The 18666-nt window shown below is 34.7% G+C and overlaps 2 protein-coding genes across 2 annotated transcripts in view; one reads left to right on the forward strand and one right to left on the reverse strand.

The window, feature by feature from the left end:
* The window catches only part of LOC144851713 (adenomatous polyposis coli protein-like), a 60201-nt gene extending 50912 nt beyond the window's left edge, over positions 1-9289 (forward strand). Inside the window, exon 12 of the mRNA XM_078709308.1 lies at positions 158-9289. Within this exon, the coding sequence (XP_078565434.1) occupies positions 158-6523 (6366 nt within the window). The 3' untranslated portion in view covers positions 6524-9289. The remainder of the gene's footprint in view (positions 1-157) is intronic.
* A 16-nt stretch (positions 9290-9305) lies between these two features.
* Positions 9306-12784, reverse strand: LOC144838724 (uncharacterized). The gene is made up of 7 exons (XM_078694183.1): positions 12764-12784; positions 10976-11086; positions 10693-10836; positions 10271-10353; positions 9981-10152; positions 9696-9808; positions 9306-9432 (listed from the first exon to the last, which is right to left on the reverse strand). The coding sequence occupies exons 2-7, from the start codon at positions 11036-11038 to the stop codon at positions 9417-9419; spliced, it is 591 nt and encodes a 196-aa protein (XP_078550309.1). The 5' UTR covers positions 11039-11086; positions 12764-12784; the 3' UTR covers positions 9306-9416.
* Between the last annotated feature and the right edge of the window lie 5882 nt (positions 12785-18666).

Genomic DNA, 18666 nt, shown 5'->3' on the forward strand with positions numbered 1-18666 from the left:
ATTTGAATCAACCTATCAACCTTATTAAGAATAATATGCACATCTCTGACATTGTCTTATAAGCAGTGAGACATGGTTTTTCCTGATTTTAATTTGTCACCTTTAGTCATCCAAATAATGATTTTAATATTTTGTCATTTTTTTTCCATTTTTTTAGATGATGTTAGAGGTCGCAATGAATGCAGGAATCAAGATTGAAAATGAAGAAACGAATAATACTCGTCAAATAGAGAAAGATCAAGCATCTATGCGACCAAGTTCCGTGACAAAAATCCAGCAACAAAATGGATCAAACCTCACCAGTAGATCAAACTCTTTTTGCTTTGGCTTTGATGCCAATGGTCAAAATTTTCATGCAAGGAGACTTTCAAATGACAGTATTAATAGCATTGCAAGTGATGTTTATCCAATGGGTACACATGGAAGTCCTTATGGAAGGCATCATATTGACCATCAAATGGCCTATAATACTGGCTACCAGAATGAAGCTCATTCTATGTTGGCAGAGAATCATGCTGCAATGATAAGAAAAGTCACAGATGATTGTCTTGAGCAAGATAGAGACACAATTATTAACTTCAGCCAGAAGTATTCTGATGAAAGCCTTGGTGGAAGAACAGCCAAAGATTCCAAAGATAAGGAGACAGCAAGGAATCAAATTCCAAATATTCCTCCAGATTTGGCACGGAAATATCAGTTACCATTTCACCAACCGAAAGAGGATGAGAGACGTATGTTCAATATGGGACACAACTCTGGAAACCCATCCAGAGCTACTGGCAATCAGATTTACTCTCAAAGGTTTAATTATCCAACAGGTTACAACTTAAATCAGTCAAGCAATGGTCAGTCTGAAGATAAACCATCAAGCAATGTGGAACTAATTAGAGCACGACCAAATCCCAAGATGACTACTTTTCTTGGATCAAAACTTCCATCACAGATGAGAGAACCAGCTATTTCAGGTGCTAGGCAAGTTCATTACGATGATGATGAACATGAAGAATTCTCTGCTACTGATCAACCTACAGATTACTCAAGAAGATACGCAACAGATATGGATGAATCAACTTCTCCAGGAGTGAATTTTATCCAAATGCCATTTACATCTGGTACAAACTCAAGCATATATATGGTAGCGGAGGATACTCCAGATGTATTGAATGTCGGTAACCAGAATAATGATAAATGTAGCGATGATGACAAACGGAACTCTCAATCTAACAGTAAAGAGATCTTTAAAGATGACAAAAAGAAATTCTGTGTTGAAGACACTCCGACTGTCTACTCAATGCGTTCTTCATTAAGTTCTTTGAATTTTGATGAGCCTGAAAAAGGTGAAATCTCTGAACATGTCCAACAACGGGAATCATATACACCACCTTTAGAGCATGAACAACATAATGATTTACAGCACGATGAAGACAATGAATCAAGAATGTTGAACAACCATACTAAATATGAAAAAGATGAAAGAGAAGTGCATTTTGTTGAAGAGACCCCTTTAGTATTTAGTAGAGCTAGCTCTACTAGTTCATTGAGTAGCTTTGATATGCCTTCTATATGCGAAGACCGATCATCAATTTTCAGTGACAGCAGACGAGCAAGTGAAGTTGTTAGTCCAAGTGATCTTCCAGATAGTCCCAGTCAGAGTATGCCTTCCAGTCCTAAGAGGAACAAATCTGCATTTCTAAAGAAAAAAGCTGATATCTGTGAACAGCAAGTTATAAATACTGTTTCCAAAGCACCTCCTCCACCTGAACTATCATACAAACCAACTACCTTTGCTACTGAAGGTACCCCGATGGACTTCTCATGTGCAACAAGTTTGAGTGGTTTGAGTATTGAAGGAGAGGAGAAGATCAAGAAAGACATCGATTTGCCTCGTGTATGGTCAGAAGAATCAAACGATAATGAAACTGAATCACAGATAACCACAAATGATACACAAATCACAGAGGACGAAGTAGGTGAAATGTCTGAAAGGGAACAAAATCTTTTAGATGCTTGCATTAAATCTGCCATTCCAGCCAAAAAGTCAACCACTCGTCAAACTAAAGGAAAATCAAAAACAGGAAACAAAGGAAAAGATTCATTGCCAAAGAATAATTTTTCACTCGTGCAAGAAGATTTGCCTGCTAAAGATGTTAAACAAAGTTACTGCACAGAAGACACACCACTTATGTTGTCAACACGAACTTCTCTAAGTGACCTAACAATTGATGACTTTGAGATCAGCACAACAACTGGGGGCCAATTAGTTATGAAGGATGTGAAGAAAGATGATAAACTTGATCATCAAACTGAAGAAAACTTTAAGAATGGAGAAAGTCAGTTGAATGCAGGAAAGGACGAAGGCGCTTCAGAACCAAATTCTTTCTTAAATGATACAGATGATTCAATTCTTGAAGCATGCATCAACTCAGCTATACCACCACCAAAACCATCTAAATTTAGACACAGTGGCTCAAAAGGAAAGTCTTCACGGCTTGGAGCGAAATCACGCAACATGGGAAGGCCAAGTGGTATTCCACGCAGAAGGAATACTCCTCCTGACAACAGACACAGAAATCATTCTCCTATTCCTGAAGTGGAATCCGAGAATAAAACTACTGGAAACGAAAGAGTACAGGCATGGTGTAAGTTTCAACCGGATGAATTGTTACATTTCAGAACAGAGAAAACACCTAGTACATATTCTGCAGGATCCGGTCTTAGCAAACTAACAATTGACTCTGCTTTACAAGAAGATGTTATAAATGGCAATGTTGAGCTGAACACAATACCACAGGTTCCACTTAAATCTGCCACAAGTAAAACATTTCTCTCTACAGCAATCGCACAAAGAAAACCTGTGTATGGTGCTAGTCCGGGGGCATCTCCATTAGATTCACCAAGAGTGTTTGGTATTGAGGGTACGCCAATATCCTTCTCAAGAAATGATTCTCTTAGCTCTCTCAGTTGTGAAGAAGATGTTGATTTCTCTGAAGCTAAAAGGAATCTCTCTGTTGAGAAAGCAATAAAAGAAAAGTCTTCCAGTAATTCAACTGTGGCTGAGCAAAACTCATCTCAAAATGAAAATTCAAATAAGTTAATGGTGAAGAAAACAGTTAACCAACTAAACACAAATGAAAAGAAATCAGGTAATGTTGATACTTCTTTCAGACGATCACGAGTCAATTCAGCCGATTCCTGCAAGAAGTTTTATGAAGAGGGTACCCCATTTTGTTTTTCACGTAATTCAAGTTTAAGCTCATTAAGTGATCTTGATGAGTGTACGGATGCATGCGAGAATGAACAGAATGAACAACCACAACAAAACTATCCAACCTCTGGCAAAGACACTCCACACATGTTTGCTATGGAAGGCACACCAGTATGCTTCTCCCGTAACAGCTCACTTAGTTCATTAAGTATGGATGAAGAAACGGAAGCTGAACAAGCTCTTTTGGATGCTTGTATAAATTCTGCTATTCCACCACCAAAGACAACCAAGAAACCTGTGTCCAAGGCGCCCAAACCCAGAATCAGTACTTTGTCTCAAAACCAAAAAAGTAATTCTGTGTCAGGTATAAGCGCTACTCAACAACTAATGGAGAAGAAATCTGAATCATCTACTACTCAAGCCAAAGGACCACGAATAGTTAAACCATCAGAAACACAAAAGCAGCCTGAAACTAAGTCCGTTGTTGGAGGTAAGAAAACATACAAAAGTCCAATCACTGGAAAATCACGTTCAATTACCCCGCCACGTTCAACCACACCACCTAAGCCAGTGACACCAACTAAAGGGGCACAGAAAAACACTGCTCAAAAATCACCAGCAAATCGTACAGCTTCCTCGCCTAAACTACCAACTTCTAAGTCACACATGACAAAGTCAGCTAGTGGAGGATTTGAAGCGAAATCTAATACAAACAAAGTCAGTAAACCTGGACTCAATAAGACAAACAGTGCAAAAACATTAATAGTAACGAAGAGCCCTAGAACAGCTCCTGTATCAAGAACAAGTTCAGCCCCACCATCTAGAACAGCTTCAGCTCCAGGCTCAAGATCACAATCACCATCTACAAATAAACAAGCAGCCAACAAACGATCTATCTCACAAAGTCCTGCTAGAGATCTAGGGCGCAACACTTCTCCCAAGACCAGAAATGACTCTCCAGGTAGAAGAGCCAGTATTGAAAGTAACTCTTCAACAAGTTCAAATACAAGTGGATTTAAGTCAAGGACTACTGGAACACCTCCAAAGAACAACAAAACCAATGTGCCTAAAAAGGCACCAGGAAAGCCACTATCAAAACCTTCACCAGCAAAAACTACAACAGGCTCTCCTAAACTCGGAAGAGCTGGAACAGCTGGAGCAGGTGTAAAAAAGAAAACAGCAACCGTTTCAAAAACATCAAAGTCTCCACCTAAAGAAACTACACTTGATGTTCCAAGACCTACATTAGTAAAACAATCTACATTCACCAAAGATTCTGCATCCATTCCAGAGAGTACTCCTGTTAACACAACTATTGTTACTACAACTGCCTCAGGGAAACCTAGACAGGAAAGCAAACTAGTGAAAGGAAGACCTCAAACACTTAACACTGCTAAAAAGACAACCAATTTAAAAAATAAACCACCTAATCCAAATCTTACAGAAAAATCAAAGAAAAGCCTGTCCAATACTCCACCTCTTTTAAAAAGGTCAGCCACAAGTGAAAGCAATGATGGTAAATGTGACATCAAACGACAAAGCGTCTTTGAAAGAGAGTTGGAAGAACTGTTGGGAGCTGCTGGTACTCAGTTATGTTCAGAAGTAGGTTCACGGCTGACGTTTGTTGTCAGAAAGGGTCCACCACATGCAAATGCAAAGGACATTAGCGAAAGTGAATCAGAAGAGAAACAAAGTAATTCAGCCCATCAGAAATCTCCTCGGCAATTTGAGTTTCATGAAACAACCAACTGTTCAAAAAGTGACGAGTCATCTGGTCAGGAAAAAAGTGATGAAACAACCAGTCAAGGAAAAAGTGATGAATCATCCAGTCAAGGAAAAAGTGACAATAACATCACCATTGAGATTCATCAGAAAAGTGTTGATTCCGATACTTATGTTACTAGTGATTCTGCTAGTATATGTTCTCGTGCTAGCGAGATAACCCTAACTCGTAGACCACTTCCCGAACGAAGTTTATCCACTCCTGAACCTGGATCTTACGGACCTTGGATGAAGAGGAATGACAGTGATCTGACTTCACCGACATCTTCTAAAGCTTCTTCTATCACATCTCGCCAGAACAGTTCATACAGTCTGCATGCTATTAGTGAATGTGGTGATGCTCTTAACTGGAAACACCGCTTGAACTCGCAGTCGACTCTTGGAAACAGAATGGAAACTTGGAGTCGTCAGAGCACACCACAAGCTGGACGAAAGAACATGATCGTCAATAAGAAATCGCAGAGTGTAAACAGTCTTAGCGGGGTGGAGTTGGAGAAGAAAGAGAAGAAACGATTTTCTTTTTTAAAGTTTAAATTTAGAAGTAAAAAGAGTTTGGAGGATGAAGATGAGAAAGAGAAATCCTCCAAAGAGCAAAAATCAAAAGATCCTAAAAAGAAAAAAGAAGACAAATCAAAAGACAAATCAAAATCTACAGAAAAATCAAAATCCACAGAAAACTTTGAAAGATCTTCTGAACGAAGCAGTAAAAGGAGCTCTTTCCGAGATAAATTTTCTCCTCGACTCAAGAAAAAAGGTAAAAAAGAGAAGGATAATGACAAAGATAAAAATTCGAAGGATAAGGCAGTAGAAATGGATGTGAAAGAAGACCAGCAGAAGGTAAATGACCAATCAGAGAATGATGTCTTCCGATATCCGGATAATACTCTTGATAGAAGGCTTGGACTTGACAGGTGGAATAGTGATAACAACATTGACAATGAGGTCATGCCATATTATACAGATGAATGGGACAGTGACAATGACATCAACAATGAGACAATGCCAGACTTGCCAGAAAGCTGTTCAGATATGGATCATAGCCCAGATGATCCACCATACCAAATAACTATCACTTGTAACGGTTATGGAGCAAAATCTACAAAGGATAAAAACACTAAGGTGGCCGAGACAATTGGTGAGAAACAAAGAACAAGAAACTCATCATTCGTTGATGAGGAAGACACGACATTAAATTCTTCAAAAAACTCAAGGCAGAGGACCCTCAGTGCTGATGGACCGAGCCAATCAGGGTCGCAAAATGGGTCACCTCGGCCTCAGAAACTTCAGCTGCCACAGAAGCCATTTGGAATGAACAGAAGTGAAGACTCGCCAGCCACTGTCACGTCGGCGTTGGTATCTCCTTATAATTACAGTCCTTACAAGAGGTCCTCTGGCCAGAGGGCTGACATGACGCGCTTGATTCAAGACATCAAACAATTACATCTGACAAAAGATGACTTGATGAAGCTGGGTGGTGAAGAAGGAGACAATGAGCTTGTCAGTCCATCAAGTTCTTCAACGATCACAACAGTATAATTACCTCAAATAATCTTTATAATGAATATATTTTATCAAAGATTCTAAAAAAATCGTAATTGTAAAACTTTGAAATAGAATTGTGCATGGAATGGTTTGCAACACTTGTGTGCTCTATGTACCACAGTGGAATGAACTTATGTGTATCTGAATGCTTCCATTGTATTGTAAGTGAACTATCATCCTTACTTAAAATCTAATTGAATAAATTAGAAAGCAAAGCTCTATCTCGTAACAACAGGTGTGTACCATCTATACTACTAGAATATGTGTTACAGTCTGCTGCATCTTTACCAGATTGAAAGAGTATATTAATATCTACGAAAATGAACTTTAGTTGTAAGAAGAATAGATTAGGATGCATTCATTTGAAGAACACATCATTTACAACCCAACAAGGGGATGTGTATTCCTATTTCTTATTCTATTGTGCTGATCAGTGAAAATTCTTAAATTGTTTGTTCAGAGTTTTCAGCGTTTAAGAGTTATCATTTAATTTTAGAACTACCGTAGTTACAAGTTGTATTAGAAACATTAAATATGAATATTTCGAAATATTAATTCCATTATTGATTATGTTAAGTAGTATCTTCGATGTTCATGGTAGATTTTGTAAACCGGTTCTCTGCATGGAGAAAAAAAACCATGTATATTTAAACAGTTTTATAACATATTTGCTTAAACTTAGTTTTAAGGTAAGGTCACATTGGTGGAATGGGCATTTACAAGTAATTAGTATTATTGTAGCAAAAGTACTTTTTAGTAAAGAGATCACAATGGATGCTGCAATAACAACGTTATGTTATTATATAATAGGCCTATATTTATGGTTACAGTAAGTATACAGTTTTCTACACTCAAGTGTGTGGCTAATTTATTTTGTTCGTAGATACTTTGTTTTATGTATGTATCTCGTCTATTTATATTGTACAGATATTTGATAACAAAAAGCGGTCGGTAAGTTATTCGTGACACAATCAGAAAAAACAAATCTGAAAATATTAGCCCTGTGTAAACCACAAAGACACAGACATGACATGCGTGTACAATTCATGACATGGCCGTAGCCAGCATGAAATTTTCAATTTCCAATTCCCCTGCACAGATCGTCATATTTTATATTAATAATCAAATTTAAAGCATCTTTGCCTTGTTTTTTTTTTAACCCCACTACGGTCTTGTTATTTTTATTTGCGTTTGTTTCTTTGATGCTGTACCAGTAATAGTTCTCCATGATGTACAGTACATAATTTGGCTATAGCATCATTCATTTGATAAGGTTTCCACTTAATAGTAAAAGGCAAGGCAATTCTATTTGCATTGTTGTATGTTTATACTCAAGGTGCAGGCAGGATTGAATAAAAAGTCTCTATCTATCAGCCGAAATGCCAAATCCACCGGAATTCATGAAATAAATATCATCACAGTTACATAATTTTAATGTTGTGAAGAATTTGTATAGTAATAATAACATATGTAATCTTACACATATTAAGTAAAATTTGATTCATCCATTGTAAACATATCATAAACAAATATAAAGATAAATTTTACTGCCGAAATGTTTTTTTAGTACGATATACAATTGTTTTCATTGTACTGTACTTAATTTTCGTCCATTCTTAACGCCTTACATTGTGTCTACCATATAATCTGAAACGTACAACTCGTTTACAAGTTTTTCGGTTTTATACAACTGTACAGTTTTGTAGTATTCAGTATATAATTAGGTACAGAAATGCTAGCTTGCTTGATTTATATATTACCTGGAAAATAATGAACAGTCTATGAGTGCTCACTGGCTAAACCCGTAAGCTCCGGGGCCCCTGAGCAGTGCCCAGAGGAAAACAGGCAGCCTCTGCGTTACGCCACTGGGTAGAGCGTTTGTGATAGACGCTGTGTCAAATAGTTCTTGCTGAATCTAGAATAGAACTTTGAACGCGTTGTTTCAGCTGTGTTTCATCATTCGACTATTAAATTCTGGGGCTAGTAGGAGCATGATGTTAGTCACGCTCAGCATAATAATATTTTTATTATAGTATTAATGATGAGACGTGTAGAGCCTGTTTATCATAGTAATGATCTACTAATAGAATCACGAAACAATTAAAACTAAATTTATCATGCATAACAATCATTATTATTAGTGGTTATCATTTATTTATTAGAATAATTAAAACCTCAAATGCACATATTGTAATTAATATTTTATTGAAATTATATTTTTTATGTTCAGAGCACACATTGGATTAATAGAATTGGTTTATATCATTATGGAACTATGGGCTGATTTTATAGCTCTATCTTATCGATTAAATGTGTGTGTATCTTCGGAACTTTATCCTCTGCCGTATGGTTGTTGAAATGATTGCGTTTATTAATTTTTAAAAGCTGTCTAAATCAAACGCGTTGATTGGGCAAAACATATTTTTTTTATCGGCACTTTGATATCTGCAACATTATCCATAATTATCAAAAGATGTTCATTTAATAGTACAAGCTCATATTTGGGCATAGTGGCGTTTTGCAATATACTGTACAGAATTTGTTAGTAAGAATATCTCGATGTTTATTATTAGGTGTCTGTACTTTTATCACTAGGCGCAGTTTAGGACTTTGCTATTTATTTAAATATATGTTACTAGCAATGTCCCAACTGGCGCTATATACTGTGTATATGTTACAAATTATTTTCACATGTTTTAGTAATGCATTCTCGTTATATGTGTATAAACGAAAATAATAATAAAGAAATCGAACAAAATATATTTTATTACTTTATTGTTGTTTATTTGTCCAGGTCATTCATTTTATAAATTTAATCATTGTTTATTAACCCAAAATTTGATAATTTAGATATGTGTTGTCATAGATAATGATTCTTGTGGTGATTTCAGTATCCCATGCCTCTGTAAGAAACAAAGAGAAACAAACATTTAAAAAAAAAACATAAAGCAAAGCGCAATGTGTCAATTCACTGTCTTCTTTATTGGGCTTTATATAGCCAGGCATCACCTGTGAAATACTGCTTATTGGTATAAAAGTATACAAATCTGTCCCCTGTATTTTTCACTACGGCCGAATCAAACCAGGAAACAAATCAAGCATCGAAAAATACTGTACTTAACCAATGTACCCATGTCGGGTAAGTATATATACAGTTTATACTTACGAAACAGCGCAGGACTGGCGCCGAGATTTCATTCGCTGTTGGCGTAGTTTTAAATCTTGTTCGGTAAAATTATCTTCGTAAGCATCATGAAAAATCACTTTAGGAACAATCACCTGTAAAGAATCGATATGTATTTGAAACTACTAATAAGGTTCTCCGTCACCAATCGCCATTGTTCATTTTTACCGATAGTTTTTTTTATCCCACCATTATTTATTGACTAGCCTTTTTGTGAACAGCATTTTCAAACTTGTTCATTGTATGTTGATTAATAACATTTCTTACTCTATGTCCGTGAAATTTCTCGATGATCATATTTTCCTGTATAGATTGCATAGTGTCCTTAATTCTTTCTTTTTCATAGTCCATTCCGCCGGTCTTTGCTTCCCGGTCAGCTTCCAGAATACGCCGCGTTCGTTCCAATGCACACTCATGGTCCGCCCACTGTATAGATTGCCTGGCATTCAAATGGAGATGAATCAGTTTAGTGTCATGTTCGAAGTGTTAAAAATTAAATTAAAGAAAATAGTTGTTTGTTCAAAGTTAATTAAGTAAGAATGCAATGGTTGACTTACCGACGAATCATCTTATACATGACGTCATCATGATGCATCTCAGATTCCCGCGTGGCCACTGCCTCCTTTTGTGTTTCATTTTGCTGCAAACAAAAATAATAATGATCAATTTGAAAATGCGGCGTAGTTAAATAGCAGCTAAAACACGTAAAATGCTGCTTGTCTCGGAAATAGTATTTTTGAACATAATTTGTGTGACGATATAGAGGGCGCACTAATACCATCTGCTGAGCCATAATATTCAATATTATGGCTCTGATATGATATGTATGTTTTAATTTATAGGCCTACAGACGGATATCGGCGGAAAAATTGTGTTCATAATAGTATATAGAAAACACTGTTATACAATATACAGTACTGCATTATTATCTAATATCTAGTTAATTATAATAAATTATAAATAAAATAAATTTACTTACAACTACACCAGCAAACAGTCGCATGAGCTCTTCATGTGACAGTACTTTAAGTTGCATAGATTTGACGCTAACTTTATCCATCTGTTTCTTTCCAGAAGCATACGCTCTCGCCTCAGCCAATCGTCGCCTTTTTTCGTTCTCTTCCTGAAACAATAATTATAAGTTGTGATATGTATGCTTAACGCGTTTCCCGTTCAGACAAACGCGTTATTATTAAAATAATAACGCGTTTCCCTTTCAGACAAATTCGTTATTATTAAAATAATCGTCAATGATAACTTACCAGCATCAGCGACTCTAGTGCGGTTGTTGATCGTTTAAAATGCAAGACAAGTTCATCTTTCATTTCTCGGTAAAGTTCATCCAGAGCGTTCTCTTCTTCCACTTTAACAACCTTAATAATAATTTGAACTAATATCAAATAAATGTCAACAGTGTGTTTGTACTTGCGTGTATGTCTCGAGTGAAAAACTAAAGCAATCAAATAATAGGTGTTTCATATATACATTTTCACACGTATCGCACGAAAATATTTTTTCTCTGTGTTTCAATTTTCATAGGAAACCAAAGATTTGTAGGCTGGCCCAGGCTGAACTAACAAGCTAGATACTGCTGTAGTAAAGAAAGTGTGTATATTTTAATTGTCTATGTTATAGCAGCCACAAGGCAGCCTATATTGTTTATAGATCTTCTACTCCTTTTTAACAGTGTACTGATATCTTCTTTGTATATGGGAAAAAAAGTCCAAAGAATAATTTAATGAGAGCACGCAACTTGCCAAAAACAAGAGGCAGATTGGGGGTGGATGCCCAATGGCACAATCCTTACTTAACCCCCTATTACCCAGAATGAGCTGTGCAATACATTATTGAATTACATAAATTAATTTGAATATGTTGAATGTTGAATTCCATAATATAGACTGCTACTGTAATATATATAGTAGGCACAAAGAAAATACTCTGATATAAACATGTTATTAAAAGATGCATTGTTACTCTCCTTGAGTAAAATGTCATTTAAGGTTCAAAGTACACAATATCTACACACAAGTTGAATAGCCTAACAGATGATGATACTTTGTTTGCATTATTTTATGATAATTTATAAGTATTTGTGGCTAAAAACGTCAATACTATGCACGCTGGGTTTTGTTTTTTCCTTTTTCGGGTAATTTATAATTTTTAATTGATGTATTCCATTTGGGACTTGTTTTTTGTTGAGTATTAGTAAGTAAACGATTTTGAACATTCTTGGGTTGATTAACTTTAAATTTGGATAAGTACTTTATAAAGGGAAGATTTTCAGTTGAGCACAAAGCTAAACCCAATCATATACGTCAATTATTATTGTGTTTGGTTTTATCAATGACATTGATATAATCAATTCTGTCCGCTTCTATTATGTTGCCTTGTTTTTTTAAAAAATGATTATAGAGAATAATTTCTTATCTAACATTAACCTTTATCAGATTCCTACACAGAACTTTTCAATGTACAGTACTGTACATACATGGAAGAATTAGTTTAGTCAAACCTGATCTGATCAATATCATCTAAATTAAGCTGTTGTACATTTAGTGAAGAACATAACCATGTATATAAAATACAGTATATTATAATTTGTGAATGAGTGGAAAAATAGTGAAAGTTATGGGCCTGGGTATGGTTGGTAAAGTACATTAATAAAATGTTGGTTTTTGTGTGGGTCTTGATATTTGATATTCGAATTATCTGATTTTCGATATTCTGAATTGTGTGCCAAATTCAGTAAAAACAATTTCAAGAATAGACTATTAAATACAATTTACAAAAGAAGTAAAAAGAGAAATGGAGTTTTATTTTATTTTTAATTAAATCAATTTTGGTGTGGTGTCCTTTTGCAATTGGGTAGTGAGCCCTCAATTGTTGGAATGGTAAAATAGTAGGAGGTCAAAAAACGAGGAGAAATTCGCGAGTGATACAACAATGTTTGTTGTCGAAGTTTGAGAGATTTTGTACCATTGTGGTTTTCCAATGAATGATAGTAAAAAATAAGTATTATCTTATTGAAGATCCTGTTATTAACTTACGGTAAGTGTGTTTTAATAATAATCAGCCATTGCCATGATATGTAGGCCTATGTATTTAGCTGGTTCATCGTGTTGACCTTATCTGAATGCTAGTGAAATGGAGAGCTTTTCCAGGCTGCATGCTGTGTGTGTGTCCGTGTAGACAAGGGCTACGTGTGTAAGGAATAGGCCTAGCCTAGATAGGCTAGAGTAGTAAGCCTATGTTTAAATAAAGTAAAAGCGGCCTAGGCCTATACTAGTATTTGCCTGATCAATTAAGTTATTACTATTTACATTTTGGGATCAGGTGCCGTTTTCGGCCACCTCGACTTATATGGACTATACCATTATTATGATAGGGGTGTGGTGTATTATGTTTTATGTAGAGAAGGGTGTCTATTGAATGGGAAGACAATACAATTGTTCTGTTATGTAACCTACAGTACAAACTACAAGGAACAATACAAAACATCAAAAACTAGCAATGCATGTACTTTTTATAAGGCATGTTATTATTAGGTACTGTGTTAGGGAATGCCAAGATTTTGTAACAATATTACTATATTAGCTAAAGATATTTTAAATAAAACAAATTTTATAGACAAATTTAATTAAGAACCATCTACTAACTGGATAAAGCCATTTAGGAAAAATAATATTAATAAACAAGTTGATCATAACGAGTGGTTTTCAAAGGCCTAATGCAAAACAATGTTAACGGAATATACTATGTATAAAGGAACTCCAAACTTTTAACAATATTTGTTAGATAAAACTAATTTTACGAGTATGAATTTAAAATTTAAAGCAAGATCAAACTCTCTAGATCTTGAGGGTCGTAGACAATCCTGGTCAAATCATAACACAGGATTATGTAAGATGTGTATTACTAACGAAAAAGAAACAGTAAACCATTTTTTATTTAAATGTCCTTCATTAAACTCTGATAGAAATGATGTATACTTGGATCCTAAGAACAACCTCATAGACAATAATTTAAGTATGTACTGGGATAATTTTAATTGTGGATCTAAGGAATTAAAACACCACTTTATGCTAGACAATTTATTCACTGAAAATGAAACATTAGGAGAAATCTTTGATTTTTATTGTAAAAAATATTTCATGAAAGCATGGGTTACTAGATCTACAATTTTATCAGCATTACCCCTCTCAACTAATTGATTAATAATTATAGTAAACAAGCTACAGACATCTCTATGAGGATGTATCTGTAAGTTTTATTTATTTATTAGGCCTATTCTGCTGTATTTTTGTTGTTCTGTTTTTATTTTTGTAGTTATATATATTGTACAATTTACGTATTATGTATTTTCATACAGATCTAATTAATTAATTTGATCACATTTTTTTTTTATGTTATGTATTAGTATTTAGAACTTTGTGGCTTATGTTATTTGTAATTTTGTCTGTAAATTGGATGCACCATTAACTGATAAATGTGTGACACTGATATAAAGGTGATTCCTATGAATAAATAAATAAAAACTATATAAGTAGGTATACTTACTTATTATATGTAAAAACTAAACTAAACACTACAGTATAATCAAAATTAAAGCATATTAATTAAATACTAGGCCTATGTTTTCCTATCTGGATTTAAACACTTTAAAGTGGAGCTCCACCCAGAAAATTGCTATTTTTCATACATTTCAACTATTCTTTAAAAATATCATCCCTCATACTTCATATTTTTTTGAAATTTTTTTCAATGAGTATGATTTTCTTGAAAATCACGCCTTTTTGCGTTTTGGGGGGATACCTTGTAATTTCCTATTCTTTTACATGCAAAAGGGGGGTATATTTGAATATTCCTAAAAAATTAATTTCTTCACTAAAAGAAAAATGTAAAATGTTTTTATATGTAATTTTTCCAGATCTTTTTATTTCTGGTATTGTTATTGCGTATACATTGCGCAATTTCGCGTAAATAGACACTTTCCCCCGTTGGGTCCAATTGGGTTTTTTACTTTGCTAGGGAGTATGATCACGTGACATTTCTCATGACATTTTTCACACTGCAGCTGGCGATCTGTTGTCGCGATGTTATTTTTGACGGGCGAAAAGTATATTAAAACATTCTGGATGTGACCCTATCATGTTTCACAGTGTAATAAGTGATTATGAGATTATTACTAAAATGTCAAATTTAACGAGATTTGAGAAAGATGTGGCTATATATTCAATAAAGCTAGGCCTAGGCCTACTAGAGTCTAGGTATGTAACGATGCTGCTTGGCCTCTAGCTGGCTGCCTGATAGCCTTACAGCAGTGAAGTTTGTTATGGCACCCAATCTCGGCCTACCGTACCCATGGGCCATGATAGGGTGCCTGAATAGTTGCTTTTCAGTCAGACATAAGCTTCCACATCTGTTACTATTCTTTACTATTCTGAGCAATACCAGTCTTGTTTTGTAGAGAATGTTGTGTTTCACAATTCTTAATGTGCGAGAAAACCCAGGAACGATAAATGGGACGAAACGACCAAGCATTTTCGAACCCATGACTACAGTCCTATCTAGACATGAATTCAAGCCTAGCTAGCTAGGCTGAGCAGACGATTTAGCTAGGCCTAGCTTAAAATTAATAAGCAATTTGATTAAGATTATTATGCTGTTGTTGTGCAGTGCAAATCATGATGTTACATGTAAATTATGCTGACATTTTTATCGGAAATATTACTTGGGCCTAAACAAATCGTATTAATTGTGTGTATAAACAGGGAGTTGTAAAAATTATTTTACAACTCCCTGGTATAAAATTGATTCGCCATTTTCCAACACATAATTTACCAAAGGGGAGACATTTCACCAACGCGTTGACCGGCGACTAAAACGCGTCAGTCGCTAAGTGTAACGCGTTTTGCGACATATTGTAAACTAATAACCCCTAAGTTACTGAAAAAGTGTAATGTAGTAAAAAACACTATTTTCTGACCAATTTTTTAGAAATTAGTTTTTGGAAAATATTGCCATATTTTTCCTGTTTTTTGTATGTAATCACTTTCAATTAAACATACTTAAACATAATATAAGCTGAGAAAGTCTGAGTGTAGCTCCACTTTAAATGTTAGTACAAAAAGGAAAAACCAAACCTAAAAACACGCAATGTCAAACGCTGTGTTTTCTGGGAACAAAATGGTACAGATTTATTAACAAAATTATAATGTTTATTTGTTTTACTGATTACCTAATAATCAGTATGTGATAGATCTTATTAAATGTACTACTGTCATCTTTATTAAATGTACTAATGTTTGGTAAATTATATTTTTTATTTGTAACTGGAATAAAAACTTTCTTTATATATTTTCTGTATCTATAAATCCGTAAAAATTATTCAATATCCACCTTAGGGAATCCACCTAATATATTAGGGAAGGATACCTAAAAATTATATAGAAATAAAGAGCCATAATATACTGTATTAACTTGAAAACTTGAATTTAATTCTACAGCATGCAGGGCGTAGTTGTTTTCTCTTTGTTGCTGAAACATAATGCACTAAACAAAAGAACAAAAGCAGCAGTATTTTAACACATTAACACACTCAATTAATAAATAGGACACCCCTATTTTCCCATCTTTTTATAATGGTATAGTCCATACAAGTCGAGGTGGCCGAAAACGGCACCTGATCCTACATTTTGTATGGTTAATGTCAAGGGACAAGGCGCTACTGCAGTTTCACACTGCGCAGCGGGTGAATGTTTTTAATTTAGGTAAGCTCAAGAGTTTCAAGGTTTCAATACCTAGCCTTACTTAAAAGTATCCCCCTTTTTTTAGTATGCAGTTGCTACGTCTACGCCTAGTTGTAGATACAATCCCTGTGTTATATCTACGCCGCGCCTATTGAGATGATCAGGCCAATATTTAATTAAAGGCCAAGCTTTCTCTGGCCTCATAACCTAAAAAAAAAACAGCCCTCTAGGAAAATGGTTAGAAAAGATGATAGTCAATAAAGAAGATGGTGAGTAAATTTTAAAAAAGGGGATACCAATAAGTTTCGAACCCTAGCCTAACGCTACAGCATGACGTTGCTAGACCCAGGCACTACCCATTGAGCCATTCGACCGGCTTGCAATGCACCGATATAACACATTCGTCTTTGCATAGATATACTGTAGTCTGTTGATTTCTGAACGCAATCAGTCAACATAGAATACAATCAGGTGTGTTATAAATACAAATAATGAATGCTTACAGTATATTTAAATGGGGAAAATGTGTTGTAAAAATTGTCTGATTCTATGTCGACCTGGCTCTGTCTTATTGAAAATACCTTTAGAGTAAGGCTTTTAACAAATGAAGATATTATTCCCATTCAACGAATACAATACAGTAACATTTGTTGTCATTTACTTCCGATTCAAAAGTAAACTTTATTATTCATCTTAAATCAAATATACACATCACTATCAGAATAACATCATTAAAAAGTCTAGAGAGTGTTGCACAAAATTCTTTCTTTCTGTTTGCAAATAATAACTTTTTAGTAAAAGAAAGTTACAGTCTAAACATTTAATTTGAATAGCATGGTTAATGGTTTAAATTTGATAAAACAATACAACTATCTTGTAATATACAAGAATTATGTTAGGACATTCTTCTCTTTCAGACAGCAATTAGCAGTAATTAATTTAATGACCAAATATCGTAAGAATAATATTTAGACTGTACAGCATTATCTTGAATTGTCCTCTTGACTTGTTTTGAATGCAAGCAGCCTAACAAATTCATTAACAAGAATATTTGTGTTGATTTAAGGTAATGACTGAAACATCTGTCACTGGCCATGATGACATTAAATTCTCATCATGAAAGAAATGCCATAAGCTAGACATAATGAAGTTATTCTTGTGTACCATACAGATTCATTGAAATGAACAACCAACTGATTTGTACTGTACTTTTGACAACAGTATCTCACCAATGTTTTATTTGTTTTTGTCTAATTTTTGGAATATTTTTTCATCAAATTACTTCATAATTCATCTTTGGTTTTTGTTATAATTATGTCATTTTTATGATTTAATTAAATTTAGGTTTGAAAATTATTGTAAAGAATGTTCTTATAGTATTAATTTATAGACTGCAAAATAACTGTCTTTTTATTAAGGAATTGAACAGGAACAAAAGATATGACAATCAAAAGATCTGTAGTTCAGTGCATTTCCTTTTCATGCTTCAGTTCACCTATACTTGACCTAACTAGGTCTGAATAATATGTCAACTTCTTTATTGCAAGATTATTACCCTTCTTTCAATAACCACGCCTTTCCTTTTGTTTTAAAGGGGGGTTCCGGGTTTAAAATGAATAGTAAAAAATGTAAAATATATTTGTTTGTCTCTTGAACGGTAAAAGTTTCAATTTATATAAGCGCCCAGTGAAGCAGAATGAAGGCTGTGAAATGAGGCCAGATTACAAGTGCAGCTACGGCGATATGACACTGTGTTACAGAATAGGAAATTCGTGAAATGGTCAATCTTCCGACGACTCGTTATCATTAACCATATCAATTACTTTTGTAAAATTATACTTATCTGATGTAATTTTAGTCGGTCTTCCCATTTATGAAGTCAATTTTCTATGAAAATTTATCAAAACAGTGAAAACTTAGATATGTTTGCACTTTACGTTTGCCGATTTTCGCACTGACTTAGGGAAAGTCTTCAAAATCAATGAAGCGTAACGTATACATTCCTGCTGAGCGAGGAGAGCGAGACGACGATACACGTGCTCTCTCTGCCCATGCTTGGCATCGTCACGTGATAAGCAGATACAGTATACAATACCAAACTGGTCGGGTCGAGTATACCCCGTCTATAATCACAACATGAACGATGTACAGTATTTTATTGAAGGTCGACTTGACCTACCGGAATGGTATAGATAACATAG

Source organism: Antedon bifida, chromosome 1 (genome assembly GCF_963402885.1).
Source record: "Antedon bifida chromosome 1, ecAntBifi1.1, whole genome shotgun sequence".
Taxonomy (NCBI): domain Eukaryota; kingdom Metazoa; phylum Echinodermata; class Crinoidea; order Comatulida; family Antedonidae; genus Antedon; species Antedon bifida.